The sequence below is a fragment of the Sander lucioperca genome, chromosome 14 (genome assembly GCF_008315115.2).
Source record: "Sander lucioperca isolate FBNREF2018 chromosome 14, SLUC_FBN_1.2, whole genome shotgun sequence".
Lineage (NCBI taxonomy): Eukaryota > Metazoa > Chordata > Actinopteri > Perciformes > Percidae > Sander > Sander lucioperca.
In genome coordinates, this window is record NC_050186.1 from 7,623,121 (window position 1) to 7,637,875 (window position 14,755).

General features: G+C 41.5%; 1 protein-coding gene across 5 annotated transcripts in view; it reads left to right on the forward strand.

The window, feature by feature from the left end:
• Positions 1-14,755, forward strand: part of mapkap1 (MAPK associated protein 1) — a 23,261-nt gene continuing 8,506 nt past the window's right edge. For 3 of the 5 annotated variants that reach the window (XM_035991471.1, XM_031282518.2, XM_031282537.2), the window contains exons 1-9: positions 1-237; positions 2,611-3,094; positions 5,801-5,839; positions 6,042-6,131; positions 7,011-7,159; positions 9,077-9,249; positions 12,295-12,471; positions 13,122-13,231; positions 14,349-14,456. In XM_035991471.1, the coding sequence (XP_035847364.1) occupies positions 2,812-3,094; positions 5,801-5,839; positions 6,042-6,131; positions 7,011-7,159; positions 9,077-9,249; positions 12,295-12,471; positions 13,122-13,231; positions 14,349-14,456 (1,129 nt within the window). In that variant the 5' untranslated portion in view covers positions 1-237; positions 2,611-2,811. The remainder of the gene's footprint in view (positions 238-2,610; positions 3,095-5,800; positions 5,840-6,041; positions 6,132-7,010; positions 7,160-9,076; positions 9,250-12,294; positions 12,472-13,121; positions 13,232-14,348; positions 14,457-14,755) is intronic. The other 2 variants (XM_035991473.1, XM_031282555.2) reach the window with 1 other exon arrangement.

Genomic DNA, 14,755 nt, shown 5'->3' on the forward strand with positions numbered 1-14,755 from the left:
CTGTACAGTTTAACACGGTGGTTTGCGAACCGCCATGAATGAGACAAGAAGGAGAAAGTAGCTAAGACTGCTCCTCAGCAGCAGCTCACATATGCTGTCTATGGGTACCAGTTGTGTTATGATTTTGCTACTGTGCCGTTTTACTAATGGGGAGCGTTACTGTCAATACTGGGAGTAAGCATGGATAAAGCGGGCAATGTGGACATTTCTTTCCCTTATCGGATGTGACTTCTAAAGGTGGGACGCCGTCATGAACCAACGTTTACAGAGTTAGCAGCTGTGATAGCAGCTAACGTTAACCAAAGAAAGCTCCAGAGATATTAGCCTTCACAAGCTGAGAGCCAACTAACGGTAGATACAACCAATGTCATTTGCACTGACATTCGTGATTACATCTTTTCACAGCCTGAATACCAAGGGAAACTTAGCTAACGTTAGCTAATGTGTAGTAACGTGAAGTTAGCGAGGTTCACAAGAGCTAACGTTTCACCGGCTAACACCAGACTAGCTAACGCTACTTAATCAGGTTAATATCACTAGGCATTGGTACAAATGATAAACCACTTCTTCTTTTAGAGAAGCTGACCAAACTCGACTTGACTTGACTGCAGCCTAGCATTAGCAGCTGCTGTTAGCATCAGTAGGAGGTATTGTAGGAACTGGCTCTTAAAGATTAAATAAAGGCCCGCACACAATGGCAACTATTAGATATGATTGTAGCAATATGTTGCTGTCATCTGGTGTAGCTTGTTTGCTAACTTTAGATGAAGTCCTACCGCTGGAGTGAGTTATCTTTTAACACTACACAGCCAGGCTAAGGTTTCTGAATGTAATGTAATGGGACTCCGTCCGTCGGACTGGCTTGTTCTGCTCCCGGCTCTCATCATCTCCGTGTGGAAATTACCAACAGCTTTGTGTTAACACTGTCAATACTCAGGACAGTCACAGTAATTCTTTTATAAGAGGCCGTTTGTTTACAGGTCAATACAAGTGTCCAGGAGTCATTGACAAAATGTGAATATTTTGACATCACTAAATCCCATCGGTGTTTGACTTTTGAGTGGCACCAAGCATGTCCAAAATACCTGCATGGGCCTAGTCATTGACATTATCTGGTGTGTTGTTGATGTGACCTGTTGAATGGCAGATGATTTATAAAGTAACTGGGTGTATGAAGAACAGTCTACTCCTTCCAAGTCACAAACATTGCATATTTACACTGTAATGTTTAAAGGGCCTATATTATACATGTAGACCCTAGGCTGACTGTTCATATGGCTGTGTTACCCGCATTGGACGAATCATAAATCTGTGGAGCTTAGTCTTCATCGGGCTCTGCTTTACTTCTGTTTTTTGCAGACTACATGGTGTATGCATCGAAGAAACTTCTGATTTTTAAATAAGCTCTTGACCACCATAGTGTTATTTATTCCTTGGCTTGATTTTGGTTGGGTTTCAATCAAGTATTGTACTGTAAATGTACTGTAAAATATACTATCCAATAAGAAGTACTACAGTGATTTAGTATTGCACACCCTTGCAGTGAGGGGGAGACAGAATAAAAAGCAAGAAGCAGCAGGGTTTGTAAATTGTACATGGACTGCATTTATATAGCGCTTTCATAAAAGCATTTTACTATTGTTGCTTCTCATTCACTCCCCCACATACCGACACATGGACAGGTGGAGTCGGGGATCAAACTGCCAACCTGGCTCCTGTTCAAATTTGTAGCACCCAAGCCTTAGCTGAGATAACCCTGATGACATCACAGACCAATGAATGTGAATGTCGGATGGTCACAGAAATGGTCTTTCCTTCAACATAAAAAAGAATTGTTGTATGACAGGTCCCCACTACATGTTTGGAACATGCCAAACTGAAGTTGTGCCCCACCATAGCTAATTGAGCTTTATACCAGTAGCCTATGAAATGTTAATACATTATTTTTAAAGATTAGGCTCAAGGCCAATTCATGCTTGTGCGTTAAATTGACGCCGTGGCTACGTACGTAGGTACGTGTAGATAGGGACCCTACGCCGCAGCCTGATGTGAATCCTCTGAAAAAATGTCACTACACGTCGCGGCGACGCTGACCGCAACAACTGTGATTGGTCCGCTCGGCCGTGGCTTGGTAGCGTTGCATTTCCCCTGACTCATTTCCTGGTTCTCCTTCTCCATCAACAACATGAAATCAAGGAGAGGGTTAACTTCTTCTGCTCCAGATTTCCCACCGTGGTCAGAAAGAACAGGGGAGACACTTCTGTTCTCTCACTAGGACTCTAGAGTCACTACTCACTCTGAAGATAATCACCATCACTCTCTCACTCTCTACACACACTACCCACGCACACACACACACACACCGGCCCTGCTATTCTCTTAATGTTGTTTATGGAGAAGGAGAACCCAGAAATATATGATAATATTCTCAAAGAGATACGCTAGAACAATGCAGAAACCAGGGCACAAGTATAAACATCAGGCTACTGACGTAGGCTACGGTTAAAGCGCTGCATAAAGGCCCCTGCAGAAGCCTAAATCCACACTCTATAACTTAATTCAACATTTCCTGCCTGCACCATGTAATAACTGTTATTTCGCTCCAAACAGGTACGGGTGGCGTTCCTGCTTTCGAGCAGAGATATTAATCAACAGAAGGAGATGGAAAAGATGGCTGCTCTGCACTTGTCATCAGCCACTCGTTTAATACTCTCAGAGAGAGACTGAAAGGAAGAGAACAGATCCTCTGGCAGGAGGGTGAGACACAGAGAAAACCTCCACAGCTATCAGCCACTTTATATAACGGAGGAAATGGCTTTCTTGGACAACCCAGCCATTATTCTGGCCCACATCAGACAGTCTCATGTGACCAGTGATGATACAGGGATGTGTGAGATGGTACTAATAGACCAGGATGTGGATCTGGAGAAGTGCCAGCTGGCTCTGGTGCCTGGCAGCAGCTGTGGGTCAACGGGGTCCACCTCCCTGAGCGAGGGGGACAGCAGCGTGACAGACAACCACGCCTGTGACCTCTCCCAGTCCATGGACATTACCTCCAGCTGGGACTTTGGCATCCGTCGGCGCTCCAACACAGGTAGGCTCATCTCCCGGCTCTGGCTGGTTAGCAGGGCAGGCTTTCTGTCAGGCACACCTCCGCCCTGTCGCTATGGCAGGGGCCGCCAGAAAGCCTGTTCTGCTGTTGTTTGGACGGGGGTTGTGTGTCTAATCTGGGCCAGTGGTTTAGTGAGGCTTGTGTCAAATTGAGTGCTATGGAAGGCTGTTGCAGCACAAGTGGAAAAGCATGGGGTTAGATTGCAGTTCACTGTGTAAATGGTGTTAATTGCTATGAGCTGAGTAGTCCAGATCACATTAACAATGATTAATTTCCATGTTGGGTGGCATTATACTTTGTATATCAAGTAGGCAATGTCAGATTGTTCCTTAATAATTGATTTCATGGTTAAGGTTGCAAGAGTTACATACTTTTCTAACCCACCGGTATCAAACAATCGATGTAACCACAAAATTCAGTTTGACGCCATCAGCAACATTGTCCCTCCTGCATCACCTGCTCTACCAATGTTTTGTTCCGTTAGGAAGTGCAACAGCTTTCCCTCCGTCTTCACTGCTAGGATAAATGACAGATGAGCAAACATCCACCCCTTGTACTTTGCGGCCAACAACCCTGGAGAGTTTTTAAGTGTAAAAAATGTAATTTGGTCCTTGTGTGCCCTGTATAATCAATAACTCTTTGACTGTTTGTGCGACCACTTATCGATGAAACAAATCTTGACCCCTCTTTTCCCCAGAAATACAGGCTCATTTTTAAGTAACCTTTTATAACCAAGGTTATAAAAATGCAGTTGCTAATCAGTTTACAGCTGTCTTAGATTAGTATTATTGTCAAGTTTCAGTGTGGTTTTTTGGTTGTACTCAGAAATAGCTCTTCTTAGAGTCTCAGTTTCTTGCATGGTGATGCAGGAGAATGTTCTGTATTGGTACTAGATCTCATTGTTGCTTCTGATCCTGTGGACCGCTGTATGGACTGAGAGGCTCAGGCAGTGGGCAGGTATCTGTAGTTCAGCTTTGGATGGGTTCTCTCAGGACTTTCTCAGTGTTACGGATCATAACTATGTCTCATCAACTGAGTCTCTGTCTTGTGGTGTTCCCCTTGGGTCCAATTTCGTTTGCATTGCTTCCTCTCGGGCAGATAAGAGGACATTTAAAATGTATCACCATTGTTATGCAGACAAAATTCACTTATACATTTTGTCAGTCTCAAAATGTCACTAAAGTGTCTGTTCTAAAAAAAGAAATTGGATGGCAGAAAACTTTCTACAGCTAAATGTTGACAAAACAGAAGTTCATATTTCTGCCCCAGCTGGCTTTGTCCCGAAGGTGATAGAAAGCTTTGGTTCTTTATTCATCTTCTGTTAAATGTACCCTCCATAATCTAGGTCTGTCTATGGACCTGAGTATATTTTGTTCGGTTCGCTCCTGTTTCTACAACAAATAAACATTGCTAAACTCAGGTCCATTTTGTCCCCAGCTGAGGTGAAGGTCATTATTTATGCTTTTTATTCCCATCAAGACTAATGCAGTTCCCTTTTCACCTGCCTTAGCAAGACTTCCCTGGCCTGTTTACAAGTAGTCCAAAATGCTGCTGCCAAGCTTTAGACCAAGTTCTCCAAAAGGTCTTATGCACACAAATTTAGATTTCTTTGCATTAGGTTCCCATCAAATTCTTAATCCAGTTCTAAATTCCTGTGATCACGTTTAGAGCCTTGCATGGTCAGACACCTACCTACATTAAAGAGCTCCTGCAGCCCTACATCCCCAGTAGGAATCGGAGGTCCTCTGATCAGGATTGGTTGGTTGTTTCAGACTCACAACAAAAGAAGATTGTGCTTTTCAGGTTGTAGCTTTCCCGAACTTTGGAACTCTCTCCAACAGGAGAAAGTTTGGGAACTTATGCCTTTATTTGATAGTCTGACACAAGAGATAGACAGGAAATGTGAGGAGAAAGCAAGGGAATGATACGCAAGAACATTCCCAGGTTGGATTCCAGCCGGGAACCTTTCTTACATACTGTTCCCTTTCATTACAATAACATGGTATGCACCTTAGATCACTAGGCCATTGGCAGGCCCCAGGCCTCTTTTCTTAGGGCCCAGTGTACCTACACCAACCACTCCAGGTTCACAAGACTACAAAAATGAAAGGAAAACTATAAACTATAACCACAATCAAAATGCCTCATGTTTCTGCACGTTTGTCCCAAGTGGTGGTAGGGCAGCAAGTTCATGGCCAAAATGATAACCCTGATTATTTCAATCAATATTGAGATCATGATTTCTTATCACACTTATTGATTTTAGGGACAAAGAATTCATATTGCACTTTTACATGTAAATAAACAGAGCACTGCTATCACTTCTATGTTGTGCTACATTCCTGCTAATGTACACATCTAATAAGATTCTTCTTCACCTAAAGTTCTTGTGCTAACCCTTAAATCTCAAGGTTTGGTCAGTCTTCTTATAATACCGTGTGTTGGGCTGTGGGGGTGTAATATGACACCTTGTAAAAAAACAACAAAAAGGAGTATAATGAGTTTGAATCAAATAAAAAGTGTGAATCTATTGTGAGGTACAATCAGGTGTTTTAATTGGAAGGTAAATATGGTTTTGGTGATAGAGGGAGTGGCTCTCTTGAGTGCTGGTCGTGGTTCTGGGCTGTGGGTAGAAAGCTGCAATCCTTTTTGAGATAGAGTTCTGACCTGTGGTGGCTGTTTCATCAGGACTCCATCACGACAGCCACGAGAAACCTGGGGCTGCTGGTAAGATAAGAGGGATGAACAAAAAACGCTTTCAAAGTATACACATTTGATTTGCTCTTGTCGGTGTACATATATTTGTGTGTGTGTGACTGTCAGAAATGTTACCGGTGTGTGTTGTATGTAAGGATGAATCCTTCTATTTTTTAGCAACTTTGGCTTATTTTCCTGTGACTGAAATTCAAAAGTTGTTTTTTCTTTTCAGCCCAAAGACTTGAAAGGTTAAGGAAAGAACGGCAGAACCAAATCAAATGTAAAAACGTTCAATGGAAAGAGAGGTCATCCTCCCAATCAGGTAGTCTTTCTTATCCTTTTTTAAATGCATGTATTAAAGTCATTAAAAAAAGCACATCTTAGAGCTGGGTGATATGGAGAAATCATATATAATATTCTTGACCAAATACATTGATGTTGAAATTGCGGTGATATTTAAGGGTTGACTTGTATTGGTGCTTTCAGACAATATTTACACAATAAGATTTGTGATTAATAATCATCAGTAATGTGGATACAATGACTAAGTGGGTAAAGGCAGATAACAGAACAGCTACAGTAGAACAGTCTGGTAAGTTGAAGAAGAACGTGACATCACTTTACTGTAATGCAGCCTTTAAAACCAGGAAAAGACACCACTAATGCCATATCATGATATCTAAAATTTAAGACGATATCTAGTCTCCTATATTGATATATTGTCCAGCCCTAGCACAGCTGGACTTATTACTACATTTGTAGCAACACCCTGTGTTTCACTTATTATTGCTTCTGTGCATAGTGAATTTTTTGAATAACTTTGTTCTGAATACAAGCGCTGAAATCTGTGCATCAGTACCTAATTCCAGTGGTTCCCAACCTTTTGTTGTGTATAACTGGATCATTTTAGGTCTAAGTTCAGCCTTAGGTTGGACTGCTGATAACTGGTGAACACATGCACCTGGTGAAGGACGTGTTACTTGTATGCCTTCATGTAGACTTGTGTAATAAAATATGCTGAAGTTTTCTCATGTGCTCTTATTATTTGGTACTAGTTTTGATCACAAAATTTAAACAGTTTTTCCATCCAGACTTGGATTTCTTCCATTTATCTGGATGTGTTCCTGCAGTAAGGAGAAAGTAAGCACTGTTAATGTATGTACCTAACCTAGTGTTTATTGCTCTCATGTGTTGTGTCCAGCGGAGGATCTGGGGTCCCTGTTTGAAAAACGGGACTTTAAAGACAGGCCGCGGACAACCGGTAGCAAATCCACGCTGTCCCTGCGCCTGGAGCAGTGTCCCCAGCAGCTCAACAACCCCTTCAATGAATACTCCAAATTTGATGGCAAGGTGAGTTACTCCATATTTACACTTTGTGTTTTCCAGTATCTTCTTCAAAAGAAACTAATTTAAAAATAAGCGTATTATTCTGTAGCAAAGAGAACATTTGAAACATTTTGTAGAGAAGGAAAAATAGGCAGCTTGGTGACTTTTGCTTTTGTATTTTTCCTCTATTTGATTTGAATGAATCCAATACAGAAAACCCTTCTAGTGCATACTCACAGGAGTGTAGATTTAGGAAAGCAAAAACACCTGTTGTGATTTAAAGATTAGTACATTTCACTCAACTTCTATTCATAGCCTTACACCATACATTGTGACAGTGAAGGCAAATTTCCATCAATTTCCTTACCATCCAGATACATGTGATCTTAATAATGATAATTAAAAAATAATATAATGAAAACAAGATAAATAATAAATAGGTTGTGTATATGTTGTGCTAATGTATAGTTTTCACACAAACACACACACACACACACAGACAGATAGGTGGATAGCTTTTATTGTCATTCAGCTGTACATATGGACGACCCCACGTCTACACACGACTTTGAGCAGCTCCCACTTCCACCCTGCCCTGTGCCTGCTGAGAATCGTTTCCTGTGTGTCCTTTCATGCCCATCTCTAGGGCTGCACGATTATGGCCAAAATGATAATCACGATTATTTTGATCAATATTGAGATCACGATTATCACAATTATTTGTTCATTTTAACCAAAACAAATGTTATTGTCACATAGGCTAATTATAACTACTTTCACATCCATATTGTGTTACATTCCTGCTAATGTACAAATATGTGCATCAAAATAAAATAGGTCCTCTTATTCCCCAAAATTCAGTGTGTCTCATTAAAGAATACATAAAAATAAATAAAAACAATAAAGAAAATGTAGCAAAACTTCAACAGGGCACTATTTTCCATTTTCCATTGTGTAAATATATTTTAGGAAGCAAAATATAAACTTGCATTGTACCTGCATAATGGATGTGAATAAAACTCAAAATATACAACCAATAAAAAAAACAAATCTTCCATAACAGAATGTAACCAAATGAGAACATTCCAAGGCAGAACTATGCAGAAAAGACTAGTTTACAGGTTTCTGGAAGCTGGTTCTCTATTCCCCTACTCGCAGGTAGTGCCACATTGGAAAAATAATTGCGCGAGGGGATCATGTTGGATGGATGCCTGAGTTGATGTTGTGGGATGATTAGTCTTTGCAACACATTTCTTGGCCCTCATACATTCATTGTATTGAACTTTATGGTGTTTTTTTAAGTGGTTAAAGCTGTTCGTCGTGTTGCTTTGTGGCGCCAACATAACTTTACGGCACTCTTTGGCACATGACCTGTTCTTGTTTTGTGTCACTTGCCTTGAACCCAAAATGCTTCCACACGATGATGACGATCTGATTCTCAGGACAAGCCCCACGGCCTTGCCCTCTGCTACGTTAGACATTTTTTTGTTCTCTTTGTTAAGAGTTTATAGCCTTATGACTGACTGCTATCTGTTGTGGAATGTTCCTCACGTTACTCTGTCCTCTGTGACTGTCTACATCTAGAAACTAAGCTGCGTGCTGCAGGGAACAGCTCTGATTGGCTCATGGAAGCACGTGATCAGACAGTGGTTTACGGAGCGCTAGATTGGCTTTGCAAAAAAAAAAAAAAAACCAATAACTTTCATACGGAGCGTTCTATGAAGGGAATGCCGCATTTTAAATATCACTCGATCACGCGACTTTGATCATGGGAAGCCAAAATCGTGATTGCGATTAAAATTTGATTAATAATTAACTGTTGGTTCAGTATGTGAGGAAGCTCCCCTTACTACTAACTAAAGTTTAGTGTAGAATATGCTGTCCCTGTTGATCCCTTTGCTCTCTGTAATCAGGCTTTTTCTCTCTCTCCTCGTCTTTTAGGGCCACATTGGCACAACAGCTACAAAAAAGATCGACGTCTACCTCTCGATGCAGATGGCTCAGGAGAAACTCCATCCCATGACAGTGGTGACCATTGCCAACGCCCGCGTGCACGACCTCATCGGCCTCATCTGTTGGCAGTACACAAGCGAGGGGCGAGAACCCAAACTCAAGTGAGTACAAACACTTTTTAAAGAGCCCCTATTATCCTCCTTTTCAGGTCATATTTGTACTCTTGGTGTCTCCTAGAATAGGTTTATATGCTTTGATGTTCAAAAAAAGATTTGTTGGAGATGAGCCCGGCCTGCGCAGAATGGATCACTGGCGATTGGCGCCTAATGCATGCTGGGTAGGTCTGTGTCCGACTTGATCCCGACTCGCTCTGACGTCATGCACACATGGGTAAGGACAACTCATGAGATCAAGGCGGCCGCAGGTTATAGAGCCAGGCGCCGCAGTTGCTCTCCACCCACTGCAAGACCCAGGGCATGATGGGAAACGCCTGGCTCTCAGCTGATCTAACAGCTGATTGGTTCAGTTTTATATAAACTTTTTTATTATTTTTGAATTGGAGGGATTTTAATTAGCTATTTGTCTGATTTAAAGGCTTATTCTGTACAGAACACATGTAGTGTGGCTGATGGTGATGTTTAGAGGTCAGAGAGACTCAATCTGATCAGATTACAGATCATCTCCAGTCTGTTATTATTATCATCAGTAACAGATCATCTCCAATCTCCAGTCTGTTATTATTATCATCAGTAACAGATCATCTCCAGTCTGTTATTATTATCATCAGTAACAGATCATCTCCAGTCTGTTATTATTATCATCAGTAACAGATCATCTCCAATCTCCAGTCTGTTATTATTATCATCAGTAACAGATCATCTCCAGTCTGTTATTATTATTATCATTATTATTATTATCTCAGTATGTTATTATTATTATCATCAGTAACAGATCATCTCCAGTCTGTTATTATTATCATCAGTAACAGATCATCTCCAGTCTGTTATTATTATCATCAGTAACAGATCATCTCCAGTCTGTTATTATTATTATTATTATTATTATTATTATTATTATCATCAGTAACAGATCATCTCCAGTCTGTTATTATTATCATCAGTAACAGATCATCTCCAGTCTGTTATTATTATTATTATTATTATTATTATTATTATTATTATTATTATTATTATTATCATCAGTAACAGATCATCTCCAGTCTGTTATTATTATCATCAGTAACAGATCATCTCCAGTCTGTTATTATTATTATTATTATTATTATTATTATTATTATTATTATTATTATTATTATCATCAGTAACAGATCATCTCCAGTCTGTTGTGGGGTGGCAGAGGTCTCTAGGGAGTTGGATTGGGAACCGGAGTATGGAGTGTGGACTGGTAGCTGGAGAGGTGCCAGTTCACATCCTGGGCACTGCCAGGTGCTCTTGAGCAAAGCACAGAACCCCCCAACTGCTCAGGGTGCCTGTCCAGCAGTCGTAGCCCCCTCACTCTGACATCTCTCCATCTGTGCATGTATAGGACCTGAGCATGTGTGTGTATTTCAGGCCTGTGTGTAATGTGTTCTAACAACTAGAGCTTAGATCGGCCCAAAAAATCCAGCCCGAACCTACCCGAGCCCGAGCACGTTGCGTCCGAGCCCGGCCCGGCCCGACACATTAACTGTAATTATGAGCCCGAGCCCGATTTAAACCTGACACTTTTTTAATACGTGGGCCGTTATAACTGACGTTCTCAACTACAATTCAGAGTTGTTTGAACTGGAGAAATCTGTTTAGAATAATACAACAAGGACGAAGCTGTAAACTGCTATTTGTTTAGAATGGAACGGATCACAAGTGGATCTGAATGAAGAAACGTAAAAAAAAGAAACAATGATGAACAACATATTGTTGTCACTGCCCACGACTTGTTTAAACTGCTTCCATACCTCCGACTTTCCTCCACACTTGCTCAAAGTTAATTCTCCTGTTTTTCTTTTTTTCTTTACATCTTCAAGCTCCATGTAGCACTTAAGATACACCATACAGCCCAGCAGGCCTGGTGTGATGCTCCACCATATAGCCCAGCAGGCCCGGTGTGATGCTCCACCATACAGCCCAGCAGGCCCGGTGTGATGCTCCACCATACAGCCCAGCAGGCCTGGTGTGATGCTCCACCATACAGCCCAGCAGGCCTGGTGTGATGCGTGCGAGAGGAGGAGACTCCGCGCATGAAGTGCTGCATTTTGTAACTGCAGCCTAAATTTTGTACACATTTGTTACTTTTATATTGCTTATATATACATATTTATAATATTTCTGATTATGGAATAGCTCTCTCCCCACCCAAATAGGCTAAATAGGTAATGGATAAAAAAAAAAAAAATAATTGCTTGATCGGGCCCGGCCCGAGGATAGTGGCGGAAAATAACAGGCCGAGGTCGTGTCAGGCTCGGGTCAGGCTTGGGCTCGGGCCGAGAATCTAAACTCTACTAACAACAGAGTGAGCTAATTGTAATTTCCCTCCTGGGGATCAATAAAAAAACTTCATTATTGTTTATTGGCATCAGCAACAGGTTGCATGTGGAGCATTTGGACAGCTACTTTAGTTTAGTTTATTAAGGATTATTATTAAGGGAAAGACTACATACAAGCTGATATATGGGTCTGATTACATTTTATTAAATTGGAATCGGACCTAACAGGATGTGAGTGTTTCTGTGACTTCCTGTTCAGCCTGAAGGCAGCTGGAAACAGCTGGAAACTGTCAGACCCACGGCTGCTGCCGCCTGCTCTCTTCCGCTTTACAGGTGAGGCGACGCTCATCTCCAACGAGCCTCCTGGACGGTCCCAACACTACTCTGTCTGAGCTCTTGGCCCGCCTTCCTGAAAAGCCCAGTCTGCTCTGATTGGTTAGCTGGCCCACTCTGTTGTGATTGGTCAACCAAATTTTAACGAGCCGCTGGGCAGGCTGTGCTTGCTCAGGCAGCACCTACGGGCAGCACATATATAAAAACAGGGCTGGCTGTTTGGGACCTCTGTGGGAGAGAAAGCTCCATTTGGTGTGAAATGTGTTTTTTACAAACACAAAAAACTCTCACTCTAAAAATCCAAACAAACGTAATAGGCGCCCTTTAACACCAGTATAATAGAATATACCACTCTTCTCCTGTCTCTCTCTGCACTGCTGTGTCTCCGCAGTGAGAATGTCAACGCTTACTGCCTCCACATCGCTGAGGATGACGGCGAGGTGGACACAGACTTCCCTCCGCTGGACTCCAACGAGCCCATCCACAAGTTTGGTTTCAGCACTCTGGCCTTGGTGGAGAAATACTCCTCCCCTGGCCTCGCCTCCAGACAGTCGCTGTTTGTCAGAATGTAAGAATTAAGGAACATGTTTGTGCGTGTAACCATCGGGGGAGGGGTAAAACATTGGGATGTGTATGTCATATTAATGTTTCCCATGACTGTGGTTACATTCAGCATGCTGTACACCTGCACACACATCTGCACTGCTGTGTATGTTGTGTTTGTGACACGCACCAGGATATTCTGAATATTCTGTGGTGTTTCATCACAAATTATTAATATTTGCTATCAGGAAGTTGAATAATTAATAATTAAATTGAATTTAATAATGCACGCTATGTTTGTTTGAGTTCTAAATATATGTAACATGCAGCATCATTGGCTGGGTATCGAACCTAAATACTATTTTAGACCCTATAGTAATATGTCTGTGTTTTTCAGAACATTTTTAGTAACATTCTAAAGTCCAAAGTTTATTACTAACTAGAGACTGTTTTAGACTGAATTAAACAACAACAACCTGTAGCCTATCAGACTTTTACAAAACCTATGTTTACATTGCAATATATATACATGTCGATTCAATCAGAACTGAAGAAGCCATTAAGAAGAACAGCCAGTTGTCTTCAGTGTTAGTGGAGTGATGTTTACTACATTTTTGTCTGTCCGCATGATTAATAGAAATCTACAGAATCCTTTTCTGCTTGTTTCCATTTTAGAAATGCTGCTCGTGGTTTCTCTTTAATCCCTGTGGACAGTCTGAAGGTAACCATGAAGGAAATTCTCCAGAAAGCACTCAAGAAGAGGAAAGGCTCACAGAAAGGCTCAGGTAGAGACACCTGCATCATTTACCCCCCTCTCCCTTTAATATAATAATGATTTAGTACATTATGTCTGGATATGTCTCTGGTTTGGTTGGTTGTCTCTCATTCAGCACATTGGTACGCTATATACAGTTTATATCAATATAAACTGAAGATTATTTGAGTTTGAATTGAGACCGATCAGTCTGTGTCTGTGAGACAAAAGTTAGGTTGCATTTGCCTTCCAAATACTGTCTACATATTGTTGTCTAAAGGGGAGTCTAGCTGTTATCCTTTTCCTTTTTCTAAAGCAGGAACAATATATTAAAGATGGGCATGATCTCATGCACGCATGCATACGTACCACTTTTAGGGCCATTACATTGACTTACATTCATTTCCTGGAGACATACACTAACCTTAACCACTGAGCCAAAAATCAGACTTTACCCAAATGGGGACACGCCTTTTGTCCCCAATTAACTGGTCTTTAGTCTGAAATGTGTCCCAGAAGGTAAGTTATGAGCACACACACACACACACACACACACACATATACACACACACACATTTCCATTTAGATTTCCATTTAGATGAGTATTGATCATTTCCCGTATTTACCCTTCCTCCTCCCGCTAACACACACACACAGTCTTTCTAGCAGGACGGTCTGCGGTCATGCAGTGCTGCTGTTCTGGCTTTTCTCTGGCTACAACACTTAGTCGTTGATATGATACTTTTGTTAAGGATTTTCCTTTCCATTACGTACCAATTAATTTTTTTTCAGTCATTTTTTTTTTCCATCAGCACAAGTCAAACCCTGACACTGTGGGGCCCCCTTCAGACAAAATCCAGTAAACTAACGATAATGAACTCATTAGCACAAGATAAGATATATAAAAAGAAAAAGAGGGCGCCCACTCTTGGCTTCCGTAGAGAACAAAATATACAATAAACATGTAATGGCCAGCATGCTTCTAACACAGTGCTTGTTGGATGGTTTGTACCTAACCATATAGTTCTCATAAGCATTCCTGTTAGCTGTGACAACATTGTACTCGCCACCATGAACAGGAATAGGAGCTGTCCTCACCCAGCTCTAAAAGTTTGAAGCAGCTAAGGTGTGTTGCTGTTGTCCGACAGGGCCCATGTATCGACTGGAGAAGCAGACGGAGCCAAACGTGGCGGTAGACCTGGACTCGACCCTGGAGAGCCAGAGCACCCTGGAGTTTTGTCTGGTCCGAGAAAACAGTAAGTCACCCCAGTCGTTCACGTCACCTCTTATCCAGGGTTTCCGCGGGGCCTTTAAAAGTCTTAAATTCGCTGAAATAATGTGTTCTTACATCATTTTAAACAGGTCTTAATTTTCCTACGTCCATGCAACGCTACCTCTAATGCTCCTTTCTTTTTTATTCCGTGGTGTTGTCGTTCCTTCACTCGCTAGTCCGAATATCATTTTGCTGTATTACGACTACAAATGAGACCAACATGCTGCTTATATTGCAGCCAATCAGCTTTGATGTTATTGGCGCGAGTCTCTTTCAGATTGT